Source organism: Sorex araneus, chromosome 1 (genome assembly GCF_027595985.1).
Source record: "Sorex araneus isolate mSorAra2 chromosome 1, mSorAra2.pri, whole genome shotgun sequence".
Taxonomy (NCBI): Eukaryota; Metazoa; Chordata; class Mammalia; order Eulipotyphla; family Soricidae; genus Sorex; species Sorex araneus.
This window is the reverse complement of record NC_073302.1, coordinates 139,368,102-139,386,504: the sequence shown is the minus strand read 5'-3', so window position 1 is coordinate 139,386,504 and position 18,403 is coordinate 139,368,102. Positions and strand designations below refer to the sequence as shown.

At 40.8% G+C, this 18,403-nt stretch overlaps 1 protein-coding gene across 2 annotated transcripts in view; it reads right to left on the bottom strand.

Moving 5' to 3' along the window:
* RAB3C (RAB3C, member RAS oncogene family) overlaps positions 1–18,403 on the bottom strand; it is a 260,347-nt gene that overhangs the window by 40,177 nt on the left and 201,767 nt on the right. For both annotated transcript variants that reach the window (XM_055124689.1, XM_004608451.2), the window contains exon 4: positions 3,322–3,446. In XM_055124689.1, coding sequence (XP_054980664.1) covers positions 3,322–3,446 — 125 coding nt within the window. The remainder of the gene's footprint in view (positions 1–3,321; positions 3,447–18,403) is intronic.

The window sequence follows — 18,403 nt, the reverse complement described above, 5'->3', positions numbered from 1 at the left end:
ACACATATGCCTCACAAATTTGAAGTTATAAGAAAAATCTGGATACAGTCCCATAATTATTTACATCCTGGTGCACTATCTGATCTTTTCAATGTCTGCAAGATTTACGGGAGTGGTCAAAGATTGAGCCTGTTACTTGTCTCTTGTGCTGAAGAGAATAGCAATTCATGACTTCCCTCTACTTTTCTTTGATCATAAAACACTTCAGGTGTATAAGTGAAGATAATTTGGATCTGTGTATTCACCCCTCTGCCCTCCTTAGGCCCCCTCCTATGGGTGCACATAACTGGCTACAGCAGAAAATATCAGGAGGGAAGAGATGTTCTCAGAAGCCACCTTGCTGATCCCACCCCAGGTTTCTTTTTTCCTTTTCTCTTGGGGATCTCCTATTTGATTTTTTTACTTTCTGGGTCACACCTGGCGATGCACAGGGGTTACTTCTGGCTCTGCACTTAGGAACCACTCCTGGCGGTGCTCAGGGGACCATATGGGATGCTGGGAATCAAACCCGGGTTGGCCGCATTGGCTGCGTGCAAGGCAAACACCCTACCCGCTGTGCTATCACTCTAGCCCCGAGATCTCCTATTCTTTATTCCTACATTCTTGAGGTGCTAAGAGATAAAGGGAAGATTCCCAAATTTTTCAAATTAGAACCAGTAAACTAATAAAAATAGAGAGAGGATCTAGGAACAAAATGTGCTCAAAGCAGTCACAGAGTCGAAAGAGCTGGGTGACTTTCTCACAGGCAGTTTTAAGGAGGTTTAATAAAGGATCCTGCTTTCAGCCTATAGTCCAATGAGCTCATTGATCTCTTGAGGACATGGCCAGGCTCCTAGGCTGGATGTGCTTGATCATGTCGGAGAAAGTTACCTTGCATGCAACCGACCTGGGTTCGATTCCTGGCATCCAATATGGTGCCCTGAGCACCGTCAGGAGTAATTTCTGAGTGCAGAACCAGGAGTAACCATTGATCATCGCCAAGTGTGACCCCCAAAACTCAAATAAATAAATAAATAAATTAATTAATTAAAAAAAGATAGTCAAGGTGTCCCACTGGAAAATCTTTGCTTCTTCAACCTGTGCACCCACTCTACCAGCAGGTCAACTCCAGAGCACCCCCTCATCACAGTTGGAAGGTTGAGACCTGTTCGTGGAGTTCTAGGATCCACTGAATGGGTTAAATTTCACTGTCACTGTCATCCCATTGTTCATCGATTCGCTTGAGCGGATGCCAGTAACGTCTCCATTCATCCCAACCCTGAGATTTTAGCAGCCTCTCTTACTCGTTCTTCCAAACAATGTCATATTGGAGGCTCTTTCAGGGTCAGGGGAATGAGACCTGTTATTGTTACTGTATTTAGCATATCGAATATGCCACAGGGAGTTTACCAGGCTCTGCAATGCAGGTGGGACACTCTCGGTAGCTTGCCGAGCTCTCTGAGAGGAGAATTACTATGATTATTTGGTTTGGGGCCATACCTCACAGTGATCAGGACTAACTTTAGTAAAAGAAAATAGAAAAGAGAATAGGATAGAAAATAGAATGGATCTTTTCTAATAAGGGAGTAGGAGACCATGTCTTTTTGAAACTTTTGTTACATTCCGTCCCTTTTCTGTGAAACATTTGCTTCATCCTCTCTATGTATATGTGCAGTTTTGCTGAGTTGGTTGTATTTCTTAATATAAGTTCTGGCCTAAAAGGCTGGAAAGTAGATTATTCCTTAATATAAACTTGTATCACTGGTACTCACACTTAACCCAAACTGCAGTTGTGTGTGTGTCAGCATGTTAATGGAGAAAGAGATAAAGAGAGGGAAGAGGGATGAAATTACCAAGACAGAAGGAAGGAAAGGAGGAGGAGGTGGAGAAGCTGGAGATGGAAAAATATTCCAGTTCTTTTGCTCTAGGTTAGAAATTTACTTCCAACTCACTCTCCATTCCCACAGTATTAGAGTTAGGTTACACATTTTACACTCATGCCTCCGGTGCTCCATAAAGTATACTATTTGCCTGTGTTCTATGCATGAGACTTCCTCTCCTCTGTGGTTTTCACATTCTCTTCTCCTCTAGGGAGAATGCCATCTTGCCACTTAGCCCACATATCAGCTAATATTTCTCATCACTCACTTCTTCCTAGTTATTCTATTCATTCTCACATTTTCTCTGCATGAGTCTTGTCTGTGTAACTCTTTATCAGCCTTCCGCCCTTTCCACTTTCACTCTTTCCTACTAATATATCTCTCCCTGTGCTCGCCCCACTTTCCTATTTGTTTTCCTCTTGGCATCTGCCTCCCAGCTGCCTCACTTCATTATCTGGTTTTGGAGTTTTGTCTTTCCATTTCTGCAACCTTGTATATTTCTCTAGTCCCACCTATGGAGAGCAGCATGAGTCCAGGGGCAGCGCCTTCTACTTTTTTTTGTGTCCTCTGTGTTATCATAGAGAGTAAGAGAGTACAGGGCATACAGCATGGGATCAGTACAAATGCCTTCAATAAATCAATCACGGTTCTTTCTCCTTTGCACTAAAATTCAACCTATTATACTCGCTGAAGCATTTCTCTTTAGATACAGTATTTTCTGTTTGAAATGGCTTTGCCATTCTAAAGCTCTTTTATTCCTCTTATTTCAGTTGATCTTTACAAGGATGTGCTAAAGTTGGTATGGGTTATGATACTTATTCTTCAAAGAGGAGGGAATTGAGTTTCAAAAAGGTTTGTAACAGTCACACAGCTCACCAGTGGTGTCCCTAGAACCAGATTCTATTAGCGATCTATTCTGTGCCACTACACTCTTTCAATGGAAACCTGAGGACAATGACAATAAAATATAGAGCATATTCAATACACAGTCTTGTGAATGGAGAAAAAGCATCTCAAATAAATAGAAAGGCAAGGCCTATTCTGTGTTTTTCATGGAACACACATATCAATGTTGTGCTAGATCACTGTTTTTTTTTTTCCTTGTTGGGTCACACTCGGCAATGCTCAGGGGTTACTCCTGGCTCTGCACTCAGGAATTACTCCTGGCAGTACTCCGTGGATCATATGGAATGCTGGGAATTGAACCCGGGTTGGCTGCATGCAAGGCAAATGCCCTACCTGCTGTGCTATCACTCCAGCCCCAGATCACTGTTTTTGTTATTTATCTCTGGTGCTTATGCTTGAACTTGAATGGGGGCACACAATATGAGAGAAAAACCTACTCACTGCTTTTGGAGGAGTTTGGTTGACGTTATTTCTACTGAATCCACCCTAGCAATTCTCTGGCATTATTCACATGGTTACAAATAATTACCACACTTTCATTTAATCTGTTACTTACCGAGCTGTTCTCCTAAATGTTGGCCTCTTTCAGTTGAGATGACTCGCTCATCTTCCATGTCACACTTGTTCCCAACCAGGATAACCTGGGCATTATCCCAAGAATATGTTTTGATTTGGGTTGACCTAAGATTAAAAGAACAGACAAAAAAAATGATCAAAGGAAAGCAGAGCATCATAAAATGAAGTAGAAGAAATATATTTGACAGACTATAATAATAGCTAAGAATATATAAAGAAAATGAAGCCCAAATGCCTGACATTTAGAATTAATTACTTCAGTGCAATTTCACCTTTCAGATTCTCATCAGGGATTGTATGAGTCAAAATTCAAAGGAACAGGGGATGATATAAAAAATTCCTTTATAAGGAAACAGAATCTGAGAACTGGTCTACAGAACTGAGCTTACCATGTTGGGGGGACAGTTCTGGGGGTGTTGATCGGGTGGAGGTTGTGGTGTTGAAACATTAAATACATGAAACCTGGTTGTTAATAATGTTATAAATCATGGTGCCTGAAGTTTTTTTAAAAATCCTTTGTATCTGGGGCTGGAGAGATAGCACAGCGGGTAGGGCATTTGCCTTGCACGCGGCCGACCCGGGTTCAAATCCCAGCATCCCATATGGTCCCCTGAGCACGGCCAGGGGTAATTCCTGAGTGCAGAACCAGGAGTAACCCCTGTGCATCGCCAGGTGTGACCTCCCCCCCCCCAAAATCCTTTGTATCTGATAAAATTAATCCTATCATGATGGTTCCTTCCTTTCTATTCCCAACAGTATCTAATATTTTTAAGGGTTGAGTGGCCAACAGTTTGACTTCGATCAAGAGAGTTCCTAGTTTTGCCATCAAGTCTCATGTTCCAAGACACCTCTCAGCTACAGGAAGCCCATGATGCTACACTGATTTCATCCTAATGCTCCAAGGGAAAAAGTAAAATCACCTTTATTTTACAGATGAGAAAATGAGGCATTGAGAATTCAATAATTTGCCTAAGATTACTCAGTATAGGAGCAGATCTGAATATAAAAACTATAAAAAATATAGGCACCATAGTGTTTGCTCTCAAATGCATCTTCATGCTACTCATTAAAAGTTTGAAATATAAAATTTTAGCTCATGTGTTTTCTTCTCAGAGAGGGAGAAAGAAAGCCCCTCTCATTAATCCTTTAGTCACATTCTTACTTGAAAACAACTACGGAAGATAGTTGGGAAGACTTACTGCCGAGTGATTAGTCAGGAGAAAGACACTGAACTGTTGAAAAGCTAAACCAATAATACAAGTTTAAAGGAAAGGATTGAAGGGAAGCTTGGGAATATTCTTAGCTATTGTCAAATCCTTGAGGGTTATTAAATAGAAAATGGTGATGAGCTGTTCTCAACTTGAAGAGAGAACCAAAGCAAATAGCATTAATATGCATCAGGAGAGCTCTCAACGAAAGGTGATTACTGTTTCTCCTTTATAAGAAAGGAGAGAGCAAAGAGGTAGATGGAACTTTAGTATTCCCCTGAACCTTGTACAAGTTTTCAAATGAGATGAATCTGTCTGAATGAAACAAATGTTTGGTTTTATTTGAACATCTCAGAGACACAGTATTTTCTTCTTGTTGTTTTGTTTTGCATTTTGGCAACACCCAGAATATTCTATCAGAGAAAGCTGGAGACATGATCTTTTTGACCTCCAATTTAAAGATACATCTACACAATGGAATACTATGCAGATGTTAGAAAAGATGGAGTCATGAAATTTGCATATAAGTGGATCAACATGGAAAGTATCATGTTAAGTGAAATGAGTCAGAAAGAGAGAGACAGACATAGAAAGATCACACTCATCTGTGGAATATAAAGTAACAGAATGGGAGACTAACACCCAAGAGTAATAGAGAGAAGGACCAGGAGGTCTGCTCCATGGCTTGGAAACCAGCCTCAAATGCTGGGGGAACAGGCAGCTCAGATAGAGAAGGGAACACCAAGTAAAGGATGTTGGGAGGACCCATTTGGGTTGAAAGGTGCATGCCAAAGTAGACTATAGACCAAACATGATGGCCACTCAATACCTCTATTGCAAACCACAATACCCAAAAGGAGAGAGAACAAAAGGGAATGCCCTGCCACAGAATCGGGGTGGAGAGGTGGGGGATAAGGTGGGGATGTTGGGAGGGATATTGGGAACATTGATGGAGGAGAATGGGCACTGGTGAAGGGATGGGTAAACTATCATTGTATGACTGAAATGCAAACATGAAAGTTCATAAGTTTGTAACTGTACCTCACAGTGATTCAATAATAAATTTTTTTTTTAAAAAGTTTTTTTTTTTTCTGTTTGGGTCACATCTAGTGACGCACAGGGGTTACTCCTGGCTCTTCACTTAAGAATTACTCCTGGCAGTGCTTGGGGGAACCATAAGGGATGCTGGGAATCGAACCCGGGTCAGCCGCGTGCAAGGCAAATGGCCTACCCACTGTGCTATTGCTCCAGCCCCAGATACAATACTTTAGTAACAGTAAAATTCAGCATGCATCCACAAACTGGGAAAATAAAGTCAGAAGTTCGAGGTCTGGAGATATGGATCAGTAATAGAGTGTGTTAGAGTGTGTATGGCCCTGAGTTTGTCCCAAGCAGATCTGTGGGGTGAATGAAAAATGATAAATTCTGAGTTAACTAAGATGAAAAATATCTTACATTTTAAATGTCAAGTGTCAGCATAGTTCAATAAGTCAATTCCAAGGGTTTAAAAAAGTTCATTTATTTTCAGTCAAGCAAAAGTTTTTATTGAAGGAAATTTAAAGATGTGAGAGGAGAGGAAGAGAGAGGACGAGAGAGAAAGAAAGTGAGAAAGAGAGAGAGAACACAAACTTCTCTAGAGTGGAAAAAGTACTAAAGGTTTTCATAAAGTGATTGAAGTGGAATCAATTTCTGAGGTCATATTAAAAATTACCCCTCTGCTCTTAGAGTTCCTAGTAATCCAAGACTAGGCTTCGCCTGGAAAGGTCCTGGGTAGAAAGAACATATGTTAAATGGAGAAAGTTCTTGTCTTGGCACACAGCTAGAAATCAAATAACCAGATGGGGTTTAATAAGATAGGAGTCACAGTCAGGCCCATAATTCTATTAGAGAAGGGGCGTACTAAGGACAAATACTTGAAGAAATAAAGTGATCTAGGGGCTGGAGCAATAGCATGGTGGGTAGGGCGTTTGCCTTGCACGCGGCCGACCCAGGTTCGATTCTCAGCATCCCATATGGTCCCCTGAGCACCGCCAGGGGTAATTCCTGAGTGCAGAGCGAGGAGTGCTTTTTGGGTCACACCCCTGTGCATTGCCGGGTGTGACCCAAAAAGCAAAAAAAAAAAAAAAGAAATAAAGTGATCTAAGCAAACTCACTCTATGCCCTCCTGACTGTATGAACCTGATCTAGAGCAAAGAAGAAACAACTTGTGCTGGGTGGGCAGAGCTGAAACAACTTGGAGCACAGGCTTTGCATGTTTTAGGCCTTGAGTTTCATTCTTAGAATCATATAGTGCCCCCAGGTGTGGTCATGGTGGCCTCCAGTAATGCTGGGACCGAGAACACCTGGCATCAGCATTTCGAGAACTGCTTGAAGAGCTTCCTTTCCCATAAAAGAAGCAGAAGAAGATTTGGACCTTAATCAAGTTGATGGAATGCTTGTAGTTTGTCATTAAATGCATCTGATGACTGCAGTCTGAGATAATAATCCATGGCATTTATTGGACTATTATTGTGATGGATTACATGTTTATGTACATAAAATTCCCCTGTTCCCTAACAAATTATAAAAATATATGGCAGGAAGAATATATGTATTTTTTACTATAATCACATCAGTCATTAATGTTTCCCCTTGTTCTTACAAAAACCTAAGTGTAATGTAACCTCTTCACTGTCTTAAACTGACAAAAAGTGCATAAACGCACTATTTTCTATCATTATCAGGGAATTACGAAGCCCCATTATCTTGAATACTTAGAAAACTGATGGAGACTATTTATCTTAGTGAAATAAGAATGTTGATTTTTAAAAAAGGAGCTAACTCTGGTCCAGCAATTCTACTTCTAGGTATCTATCTGAAACTACATAAATATATGCACACTGATATTCTCTGCAGCACTATTCCCAATAGACAAAGTATGGAGACAGTCTGAGTGTTCATCAGTGACTGTGGATAAAGATATGATTCAAACTAACAATGAATAGTACTCAGCCTTAAGAGAAAGATAAAATCTTGTCATGTCAACAGCATAAATGGATCTTGAAGGAATGCAAAGTTGGAAAACCACATTCTGTACATCATTTTTAAGGATCATACTCTAGTTTCTGAGTTTCAGAAATCTTTGTAAGCAGAACACAATATTACTGGCTCTTCCTCTTCCCAAATCCAGTTTAATTTACTTTAGTAAATCATGCAATATAAATTATAATTGTAGTTTTCCATTAAAACATCTTAAATTTTGTCTTCTGTTCCTATCTGAAGACTGAGACTTAGACAGGTAACTTTCTAATGGAGTCAATACCTTACTCTGGTATGTATATTAAAAATAGGATACATGTTTGTGACTAGAACTCATCTCATGAAATATTGTTATGCATTCCCTTTTTTGTCCTTTGTTGTATTTGGTAAAATTCTTATTTAGGGATGGGTTTTAATTAGCCCCATTGTCATGTCTATTTTTGGTTAGAGACACATTTTTTGTGGGGGGAGGGGCATACCCAGAGATGCTTGGGTGACTTATGGCTCTGTGCTTAGAAATTAGTTCTGGTAAAGCATTGGGGACCATATGGAATGCCAAGAATCAAACCAGGGTCAGCTACGTGCAAGGCAAATATCCTATTTGCTGTACTAACAATCTCGCTCCATAGAGAGACACATTTTAAAAAAGTGATTGTAACCAAATAATAAACATTTGAAAAGATAATTCTAAATCACTGCAAAGAGTAATGGAATTAGAAGTAATATTCATCACTGTGATAACTCTACAAATGGCAATAAATTCATACCATACTATGCCATAGAATTAAAAAAATCCTGTTTCAGTCATTACCTAAAAATAACCTCCCCAAATCCCCATCTTAATATTTTTGCATTTTCTGTATTACATATCAATAATATGATTCTATGAAAGCTTATATGTAAGTCTAGGTATGTAGATATCATCTCTAAATCTAGAAAAAGGATTTTGGGTTTCTTTGTTTTATGAGGCAGAGGCAGATTATGAGTTTTCCATAATTTACACATAAATAACTGAACTAATTCCACACACAATAAAATAATTTAACTTTGCATTTCTGTAAGCATACAAACCAAATTTCTATAATATCTAAGTTCTTTCTTCCCTGATCCGGGGTATACAAAGATTATCTTGTGAGTTCAACCTGGTTTTTATTGAGAATAAATTCTTGCTAGGCAGAATGTTCTGAAGCACTTACAATACACCTAAATGACCCCAAAAGCCAGTTTTATCCAGGACTCAGTTTGCTTTTCTTTTTTTCTTGCAGTGTCGGAGACTGAACCCAGATCTCATCCTTGCAGGGAAGCCACAAGCCCAGCCCTCCTCTCATCTAGAACATCTGTGAGAAATAAAGTATGAGAGAGGATGTGATTCAGTATTCCTCCCCCAGTGAAGTTGGAACAGTGTGTCACAGCACCCTTACCCTTAACTCTAGTGGCTTCTTTTCCCGTATCACTGTATCACTGTCATCCTGTTGTTCAACGATTTGCTCAAACGGGCACCAGTAACGTCTCCATTGTGAGACTTGTTTTACTGTTTTTGGCATATCAAATATGTCACAGCTCTGTCGTGTGGGTGAGATACTCTCGGTAGCTTGCCGGGCTCTCTGAGAGGGGCAGAGGAATGGAACCCAAGTTGGCTGCATGCAAAGCAAATGCCCTACCTGTTGCACTATTGGAGCAACTTTCTGTTTGCAGCTCCACCATCCCAGGAGAGACCTGCCTCTGGCTGCCATCTGGCTGACATCACTGGGTCTAATCCAGAATGGGAGGTAGAGCCCCTCCTTTTTGGCTTGGTTCCAGCAGCCTCCACACCCAACCTGTATCATATAAGTGGGCTCACATTTACAGCTCCTTATCTTCTTGCTTCTTTACCCTCCCAAATGGGCAAAGAAAGAGCAACCCCAGAATCTTTGTGCCTAGACCCCATTTACCAGTCCATCTAAGTACAAAGACACATCCCCAGTACAGGAAGATCTTTAGAAAATCAATGGGGAAACATATAGAAGGCCACCAAGCTCAATGAGCAAAAACTATATGAACAAAGACTTAAACAATACCAGTAAATAAATCCCCAATGTTTTCAGTGATGAGGATGTTCAAAGAACTTAAAGAAATAATGGCACAGGTAATCAGCAAAGAACAAGAAAGCACAGGAGTCAAAATAAAAATCTATTTCAAATAGAAATGACAGAAATGAAGAACATGATAAGTCATTGAAAGAAACTCAATAGAAGTTCTATATAGCAGAATAACAGAAAATGAGCAAAATATCCAGGGGTTCCAAGATGACGAGGAAATCAATAGAAAACAGCAGAAAGTAGAAAATAGTCTGAAAATAAAATGAACAACATACCAGAGAACTATGGGATTAATTATTCATGAGGAACAATATAAGTATCACTGGAATCCCTGAAGGGCAGGAAGGCAAATGTGATGAAATTAAAGAAATCATTAATAAGAATGTCAAAGAGTTGAGGATTGCAAGCAAGTGGTTTGAAAGGTCACAGCAAAAACATACTCAACTACAATAAATCCCAGGCATACTGGCTTCAAAATAACAAAAGCTAAAGACAAAGTCAGAATATTGAAAGCAACAATATCAAAAAAGGAATTTACATAGAAAGGAAAGGACATAAGATGTACAGCAGATCTATCAAATAAACAAAACTCTGTGAGCTAGAAGAGTATAACGGTATTCCTTTATGGCACAAGCACTCAATGAAATAAACCCTTCACCAAGAATACTCTCTCAAGACAGAATATCAGTCAGATCTGGAAAAATTGTACAGGGATTCAGTGACAGGCAATAGATTAGGGAGTTCATAGTCTTGAAACCAGTTTTACAAGAAAGATTAAAAGAGCTTCTCTTGATATAGGACACATTTCACAACATGCAGCATTGAGTATAGCACTAAAGATTGCTTATGGTAGCCCTCTACTATATTAAGAAAGGTGAACTAGCTTGCTAAGGGATTTTATACATTTTAAAATAATGAACTAACATTTATACTGCTGAAATAGTTTAGCAGTCATCACAAACTTTTATTGATTTATTTTCTGATAATTCCAATTGCCATTCCTTTAAGTTTTATTGGAGCAAGTAAAATAAAATTTGTTATATGTCTGCCAAGGGGGGAGGCTGGCAGGTAAGAGGGAACTTCTCTCCATAGAGAAAATAAGTTTTATTGAATATAGAACTAGGCAAGAAATGAATATATTTAATATTTTAATATATTTATTTAAAATATCTCCTAGGAAATATCCTTCTCACCAAATCTTCATACTGCACTGTATCAAGAGGCTGCAAGTGGGAATGAGGAGAAGTAGACATGTCTGAAGGATGTTTACTCGGCTCCTCCTACTGTGAGTCTGCCTTAAGCTTAAGGCTGTGAATCAATATTGAGCATTTATTTCAAGAATACAAGCTTTGGGCCAGAGAGTTTGCACAGGGGTTAAGGCACTTTGCCTTTCACATGGCTGACTCTGATTCTATCCCTGACAATGTATATGTAAATACTGCCAGGTGTCACCTCCTGAGTACAGAAATAGGAGTTAACCCTGAGCATTGCTGGGTCTGGCTCCAAAACCAAATCTGAGCAACAAACCAAGCAACCAACCAACCAAAAGGGACATAAGCTTTGATCAACAGGGTTCTGAAATCACGTTGGATTATAACAAATTTGGGGTTGTTATTATAAATCCAACCTTAGGCCTCTCATAATTTCATATATAATTTTGATTTCACAAAACTGTAGTTTTATTAAAAGCCCATGTAAAAATAAGCTCAGTGAAGCCCTCACTTTGATGAAAGAACCTCTGACTTTTTTTTTTCTTTTTGAGTCACACTCAGCAATGCACAGGGGTTACTCCTGGCTCTGCACTCAGCAATTACCCCTGGAGATGCTTTGGGGGACCATACGGGATGCTGGGATTCGAACCCAGGTTGGCTGCATGCAAGGCAAAGGCCCTACCTGCTGTGCTATTACCCCAGCCCCAAGAGAACCTCTGACTTTTAAAGAGCAAAGTACAATAGCAGAGACGTAGAGGAAGCATGATTCTTCTGACAACAGAGTGAGTACCTACAGGACAAAGAACAGTTACCTAACCCAGGCAAAGAATGCCTGAGTTACTTTTCCATAATAGGCAAGGTCCAAGTCATGTTAAAATAAATATTGTTTTGTCAAGTAAGACAAGGATGCACTGACACTGGGGTTAATTAACAGTCTTTGGCAAGATATCTCACTTGTTAGGTTAATGCCAAGGAGTCAGTATCTTAAAAGGAAGTTGAACTTATAATTTAGCATCTGCTCTGACAGGATAATCAACCTTCTTTCCTTCCTACCCCCAGTGATGGAAGAAAGACATTCCATGCACATCTACTCATAACTTGAGTGCTGAGATTTGTAAGACCATAAGAGAAGATCAAGGAGGAAGAAACTGTCTATTTAGGCAGTGAAGGTGGGTTTCCAGGGAGGAGGAGGAAGACCACAAGTTTGTGAAAGTTTATAAAGGGGTACTAGAAGATAGAGTGACAGTACAGTGAGTAGGGCACTTGCCTTGTATATGGCTATCCTATGTTTGATCTCTGGTCCCACACATGGTTTCCCCAGCATGTCTAGGAGTGATCCCTGAGCACACTGCTAGGTATGGCTTTAAAACCAAAATAAATAATATTTAGAGCTGCAAGAGAAGGAGAAGTGGGTATTAAGAGGATGTAAAGAATAGGAAAAAAAGATGTCCCTATTGGCTATTTTTGCTGTTGTTACTTTTGCATCAATCTCTTTTGAAAAATAATATGGACATATCTCAAAGAACTAACAATTATGCCTCCAGATGACCCAGAAATTCCACTTCTAGGAGTCCATTCCCCAAACACAAAAACTATTCAGAAAAGATATTTGTACTCTTATGTTCATTGGAAGCAGTATTCATTCACAACAAGCAAAATCTGGAAACAACCCGTCTTCAAGAACAGATGACAGAATAAAGAAACTGCCACACACACGCATACAAACACACCACACACACACACACACACACACACACACACACACTGAACTACTCCTTGACTATAAGAAAAGATGACCTTTCATATGTAGAATATAAAGAGACATAGTAAGGGACTAGCAAATGGTCCAAAGCCACAGAATCTGTTCACAGATTCTGGTCTACAGAACAGAGCTTACCACGGTGGGGAGATGGGGGGCGGGCAGTGAGGTTGAGTGGGGCTGAGGCAATAGTGGAGGGGTGGTGCTGGAACATGTGTGCATGAGAGCCTCTTCTGTAGGTTTTCATAAGCATCAACAAGAAAGCTGCCCATGAAAGGATTCTGAAGAACAAGCACTACGTGGATACAAGGGATTATTACAACTGGCACAATGAAAGCATTAATTACCCACATGGCATTGAGATACTACTTTAAAACAATCCTCTAAACACCCTGCACTGTGATTTTTCTCTGTGGCTCTGTAACCTCTCATTGGAAAAGGTGAAAGTGGGAGAAGAACAAAACCAAAATGCAGTGTGATTTCCATTTTAGCCAGCAAATACAAGGGCTGGGTGTCAGCAATAGGGCCCCTCAGGGGCTTGGGGTGTTGGTGAACCAGCAGCAGAAGATGAGGTGTAGGGTGAGCTGCCCTCCAGGAAGACAGGCCTCTTGTGAGCGAGAGGGCAGCACTTTGAGTCTTCATAAGGTGAGTTATCGGGGTGAGGAATGGGTTTGTGCCCCTTATCCTGAGAGACAGAGAAGAAAGCCATGACAGGCTCATGAAGAAGCCAAAAGAAGCTAGGCTTAGGCTTCAGTTCTAGAGTGCCTGGAATTGAGCACCGATTCCTGGAACTGAGCACAGACACGTAAAATTGAGTCATGACTTCCCTGAAGTGAGATAGCCATGGTGGGGTCAGCTAAGGGTTACCAATCAGATGCAGGTAGAAAAGCCCACTCCCTCCCCACAATGTAAGTCTTTTGTAACTCCTATGCAAATCTTATGTAATTCCAACTTATAATCAATTTGCTAAGTACAGTAGTAAAAAAAGCCCCTCAGACTGTGGCCCAAAGGGTGGTTCACAGAAAGTCCCTGCTAAATAATGTTATAGTATAAAAGTCCCTAACTTTTGAGACTCAGGGCCACTCGTTCCAAGAGGGCTACCACCATGTTGGTCTGCCAGAGGAGGGCCCTAGCTCAAGCTAGCCAATTTTGCACCCAAAAATAAATTATGAAAGGCCTCAGCAGCCTCTCTCTTGCCACCTGCGTTCGGTGGTCTCATGCTGCTTCCCCCACTCCAGGGTGGCTGATAGCAATGGGTGGATGAAGGAGGAAACAAGGGCCAGGCTGGTTGGTCTCAGTTACAGCTTATTCCAATCTCATCTCCATTCTCTCCTGGTTCTCCTTCTGGGTTCTCCTGATTCTCCTCCTGATCCTTCCCCTATTCCTTTCATCCTCCTCTTGGATCCTGCTCCTTCATACTTCTCCTTCCTGCTTCTTCCTCTCCCAGCCCACTCTCTCCCCCCCCCTTTTTTTTTGTTTGCTTTTTGGGTCAAACCTGTCAATGCACAGGGGTTACTCCTGGATCTGCACTAAGGAATTACTGCTGGTGGTGCTCAGGGGACCATATGGGATGCTAGGAATCGAACCCGGGTCAGCTGTGTGCAAGGCAAATGCCCTCCCTGCTGTGCTATTGCTCCAGCTCCTCCCAACCCATTCTGACAACCTTGGTTAAAACCCAAATCATGAGGGGTTGGGGTAACAATTACACATAGGTGTTGTCATACAGTCAAGGGATGTAAGCTTCTTCTAGGACAGATTTTCATCCAGCAATACAACTGGCCTAAGGGCAAAATATGTGTGTGTTTCTCCTCTCTTTAGTCCAACAGACATAAAAACATTCATAATATTAGTCATTTTGAATGGACACAGAGATGCACTAAGCTTATAGGATGACTCTCTTGGGGGCATCTTGCTATATATCTCAGACTACAGTGCTCAGGTCAGATTAGTTTTTCCTCACCCTAGCAGGGTCCTAATCTCGTTGTTACTTTTTGGATCATGACAGAATTTGTCTATAACCATGCTTTTAACTTATAGTTAAGTATTGTGGCACTTTGGCCTGGCCCATTTCTATGCCAGGGTAGCTCACAGCTAGTCCTGGGTCCATCCAGACCCTCATCGAGACCTTGCTTTTGGGGGGCTAGGAACTAAGGGCAACTTGAGGCTTAAGTTGAGAAAGCAGATGCCCAGGAGTGAATATTACTTTGAGTCAATTAACTCCAAAGTTACAAAAGCATAATATTAACTGTCTTCCTGTGTCTGTACAAAAAGGACATTTCTTTAAACTATACAAAAGACATAAGAAGGAGAAAAGCAACACTTTATTTACAAATATAAAATCATAGATTTCTGAGGAATCTGACCTTATAAGTTAAAAGAGTCTGATTATGGGGGAAAGGTGATAGACTCGTTGGGGTAGAGAGCACAGAGAAGAGTTCAGAGATAAACACAGAGGAATGGAAGTGCCTCCGGAGCACTGTGATAAACCTAAGCTCACTGTGGCAAGGAAAATAGGACATACCAATGTTATCCTAAAATGTTTAGAGCTACATTCCAATAAACACAGAGGAGTGGAAGTATTTCAGGAGCATTGTGATGGGTACTACTCAGTAAACCTAAACTCCTTGTGGCAGAGGAGAAAGCAAAAACAATGTTTCCTACAGCCAATAAAGACGTTTGGCTTATTGCATTGGTAACTTGTCTTCATTTGACTTTTTTAGTGAAATCTTGGTCCAGTTTAACATTCCCATGCCATTTTATGAGCTTAGGTTGCATTCTCAGGTCTCATTCCCCTGACCCTGAAAGAGCCTCCAATGTGGCACAGTTGGGAAGAACGAGTAAAGAGAGGTTTCTAAAATCTCAGGGCTAAGATGAATGGAGATGTTACTGAGACCACTCGAGAAAATCGACGATCAATGGGATGATGATGATGCATTCTTGGTTATCTCATCCCTAACTTTAATCACATGATCATACGTAGCTTTTATGTACAGTTGTTTCTCCAGCCCATCCCTTTCCCCCCATTTGCCATACAGTAGAAATAGAGGAAATAAAGTTTATTCACTGTTCTTTCTTACTGCTTAGTGGTCATTTGGGGGCCTTAAGTCAGTAATTTTTAAAGAGAATCCAAAACCAAAACAAACCCCTGGGTCTTAAAAAAAAACGTCTAAGATTTACTTTCTGAGCAGAGAAATGCATGAACCGAGGCAGAGGATAACAGTGAGAGAATGGGGTGAATGAAAGTTTTAAGGAAAAGCATTGGGGGAGGTCTTCAAAGGGGGCTAAGGAGGGGTTGGAGTAATAGCACAGTGAGTGGGCATTTGCCTTGCATGTGGCCTACCTGGGTTCGATTTCCAGCATCCCATATGGTCCCCCAAGCACCACCAGGAGTAATTCCCGAGTGCCATGAACCAGGAGTAACCCCTGTGTATCACTGGGTGTGATACAAACAAAAAGCGGGGGTGCTCTGAGGAGCTAAGTGTTTGGGACACCCACTTGATAATGATGGTGGGAATCAGAGTGAGGGGGAGGGTGTTTTGGGGGTGTGCCCTCTGGCCTGCCATTATGGTACACTTTTGTAATCCTTCACCAGTAGATGGTCAGAAAATGGGTATATGTAGGGAAGGGGCTTTAAGTCTGAGGAAGTGAGGGGCCAAAGAAATTGATGAGCAGAGGGAGGTGGATAAGGATAATCCTGGGGGCTGAGTAATGAATGAAACTGGAGCTGTTGTCCCTTCCTGAGTCCTTGGCTTCTATAAGACAGATGTCAAAAAGGCAGGAATAGTTGTCTACTCTCAATACTACATCTGCTTTAGTTAAACCTATTCTCAGTGCTTCTGAAGCACTACTCAAATAACTGCACAAAATTTACTCTAACAAAAAAATTTACTCTCTATCTCTCCCTTCCTCTTCAAATGCCTTTAAGATGGCAGTGTTTTCAAATGAAAGAGAGCAAAGGTTTTTTGTCATTGTAGAGAACTCTGGCTTCAGGAAATATGAAAAGGCCAAGCTTCACATTCACCAGGGTTGCTGAGAGTAATTGCTATTCAGTCTTTCAGATTCCAAGTCAAAAAATGCACAGTTAAGAGATTCAGCTGAACAGGAACCATAGCCCTTTCACTAACAGGCATTATGCTGTGGAGGAGTGGTTCATTTTTCTGTCTCTAGTTCACATGTTCTGTAGAATAACATAGCCTCAGGTAGTTTAGATTTATTGGGTTGTTCCCATCACAGTGCTCCCTTTCCTCTGTGTTTATTTGTAATTTCTTTCTTTGTGCTCTGTTGACTTGTAAATATTGTTTTTCTCTTCTCCTTAAGTTCTCTGTGTAGTATATTCAGAGCAATGTCCTTTTTGTATGGACACAGTAAAAGATAGGTTGAAGCTTGTAGGGCAACTCTCCTCAGAATATCTTGCCACAGACTCAGACTACAGAGCTCAGGCCAGATTAATTATTGCTAACCCCAGCAGGGTTCAAATCTAGTTATTACTTTTTGGCTCATGACAGCATCTGTCCATGACCAAGCTCTTAACTTATAGTTAAGCATTAGGCACTTTGGCCAGGCCCATTTCAATGCCAGGGTAGCACACAACTCATCCCTCGCCCTGGGTCCATCCCGTCCCTCGTCGGGACTCTGATTTTGGGGGTGCTAGGAAGTAAGGGCAGCTGAGGCTTAGGTCAAGAGGACACATGCCCAGGAGGAAAGTATCATTTAGAGTCAAATGACTCACATAACAAAAGCATAGCATTTACTACTGTCTTCCTGTGCCCATACAAAATGGGCATTGTTCTGAATATACTACACAGAGAATTTAAGGAGAATAGGAAAAACAATATTTACAAGTCAACAGAGCACAAAGAAAGAAGTTACAAATAAACAGAAGAAAGGGAGCATTGTGATGGGAACAACTCAATAAACCTAAAGTATCTGAGGCTATGTTATCCTACAGTGCTCAGAAAAAGTTCTGGTCTCCTCAAGCTTCTGTGCCATCAATGGATATAATGGAGGCAGCCAAGGCCATCATGGCACCATGTTGGTGGGGCTAAGTTCCACAAAGTCTACCATTAAAACAAGCAAAGAAAGCAAATCATAGCTGAGGTGTAAGAATAATCCACCAACACAAGTCAAGCTGTTTCTTATGGTTAATATTAACATATTTCCTTGAAACATATATTTGCCCTTTTGTTCTGTTTTCGCAGACACTGCATTGTATCACCAATATCACCATGTTTCTTGAGAATATTGATAAGAAATCATCACATCTCAAAGACAAAGGAACCCACCCAAATAAAGATATTAAAGAAATTGTACACACATGCACAATTTTGCACCAGCCAAAAGAAGCATCTCTGCTTCTTGGCGAGTAGTTTCTAGATGTTTTTTGAATCATTTACTAACAAAAACGCTTAGGCCATTCAGAGAATTTTCAGATCGCGTATATATTTCACTTGCTTATTTATTCTTGCATACATTTATTGCTCTTCTGGAGCTGTTTTTTGTGTGGAAGGAACCTGGTCTAATACTGGGCATTTCCCAGGATGCCTTGCCAGCTGATTTCCAATAGAGAAACAGTCAGGAAACTGGAGAGGGGGGAAAGAAATACAGCGTCTCACCCCCCCACACATACACCCATCCCCCACAGTCCACTTTTTGTAGCCTAAGAGGGGGAGTTACTATTCCACTCTTGGGGGATGTTCACCTTAGGCAATGGACTTTAGAAACATCACATGGAAGTAAGTGAGTTGTGGTTGATCATCATTGGGATATCTCATTACCCAAGATATGCAGT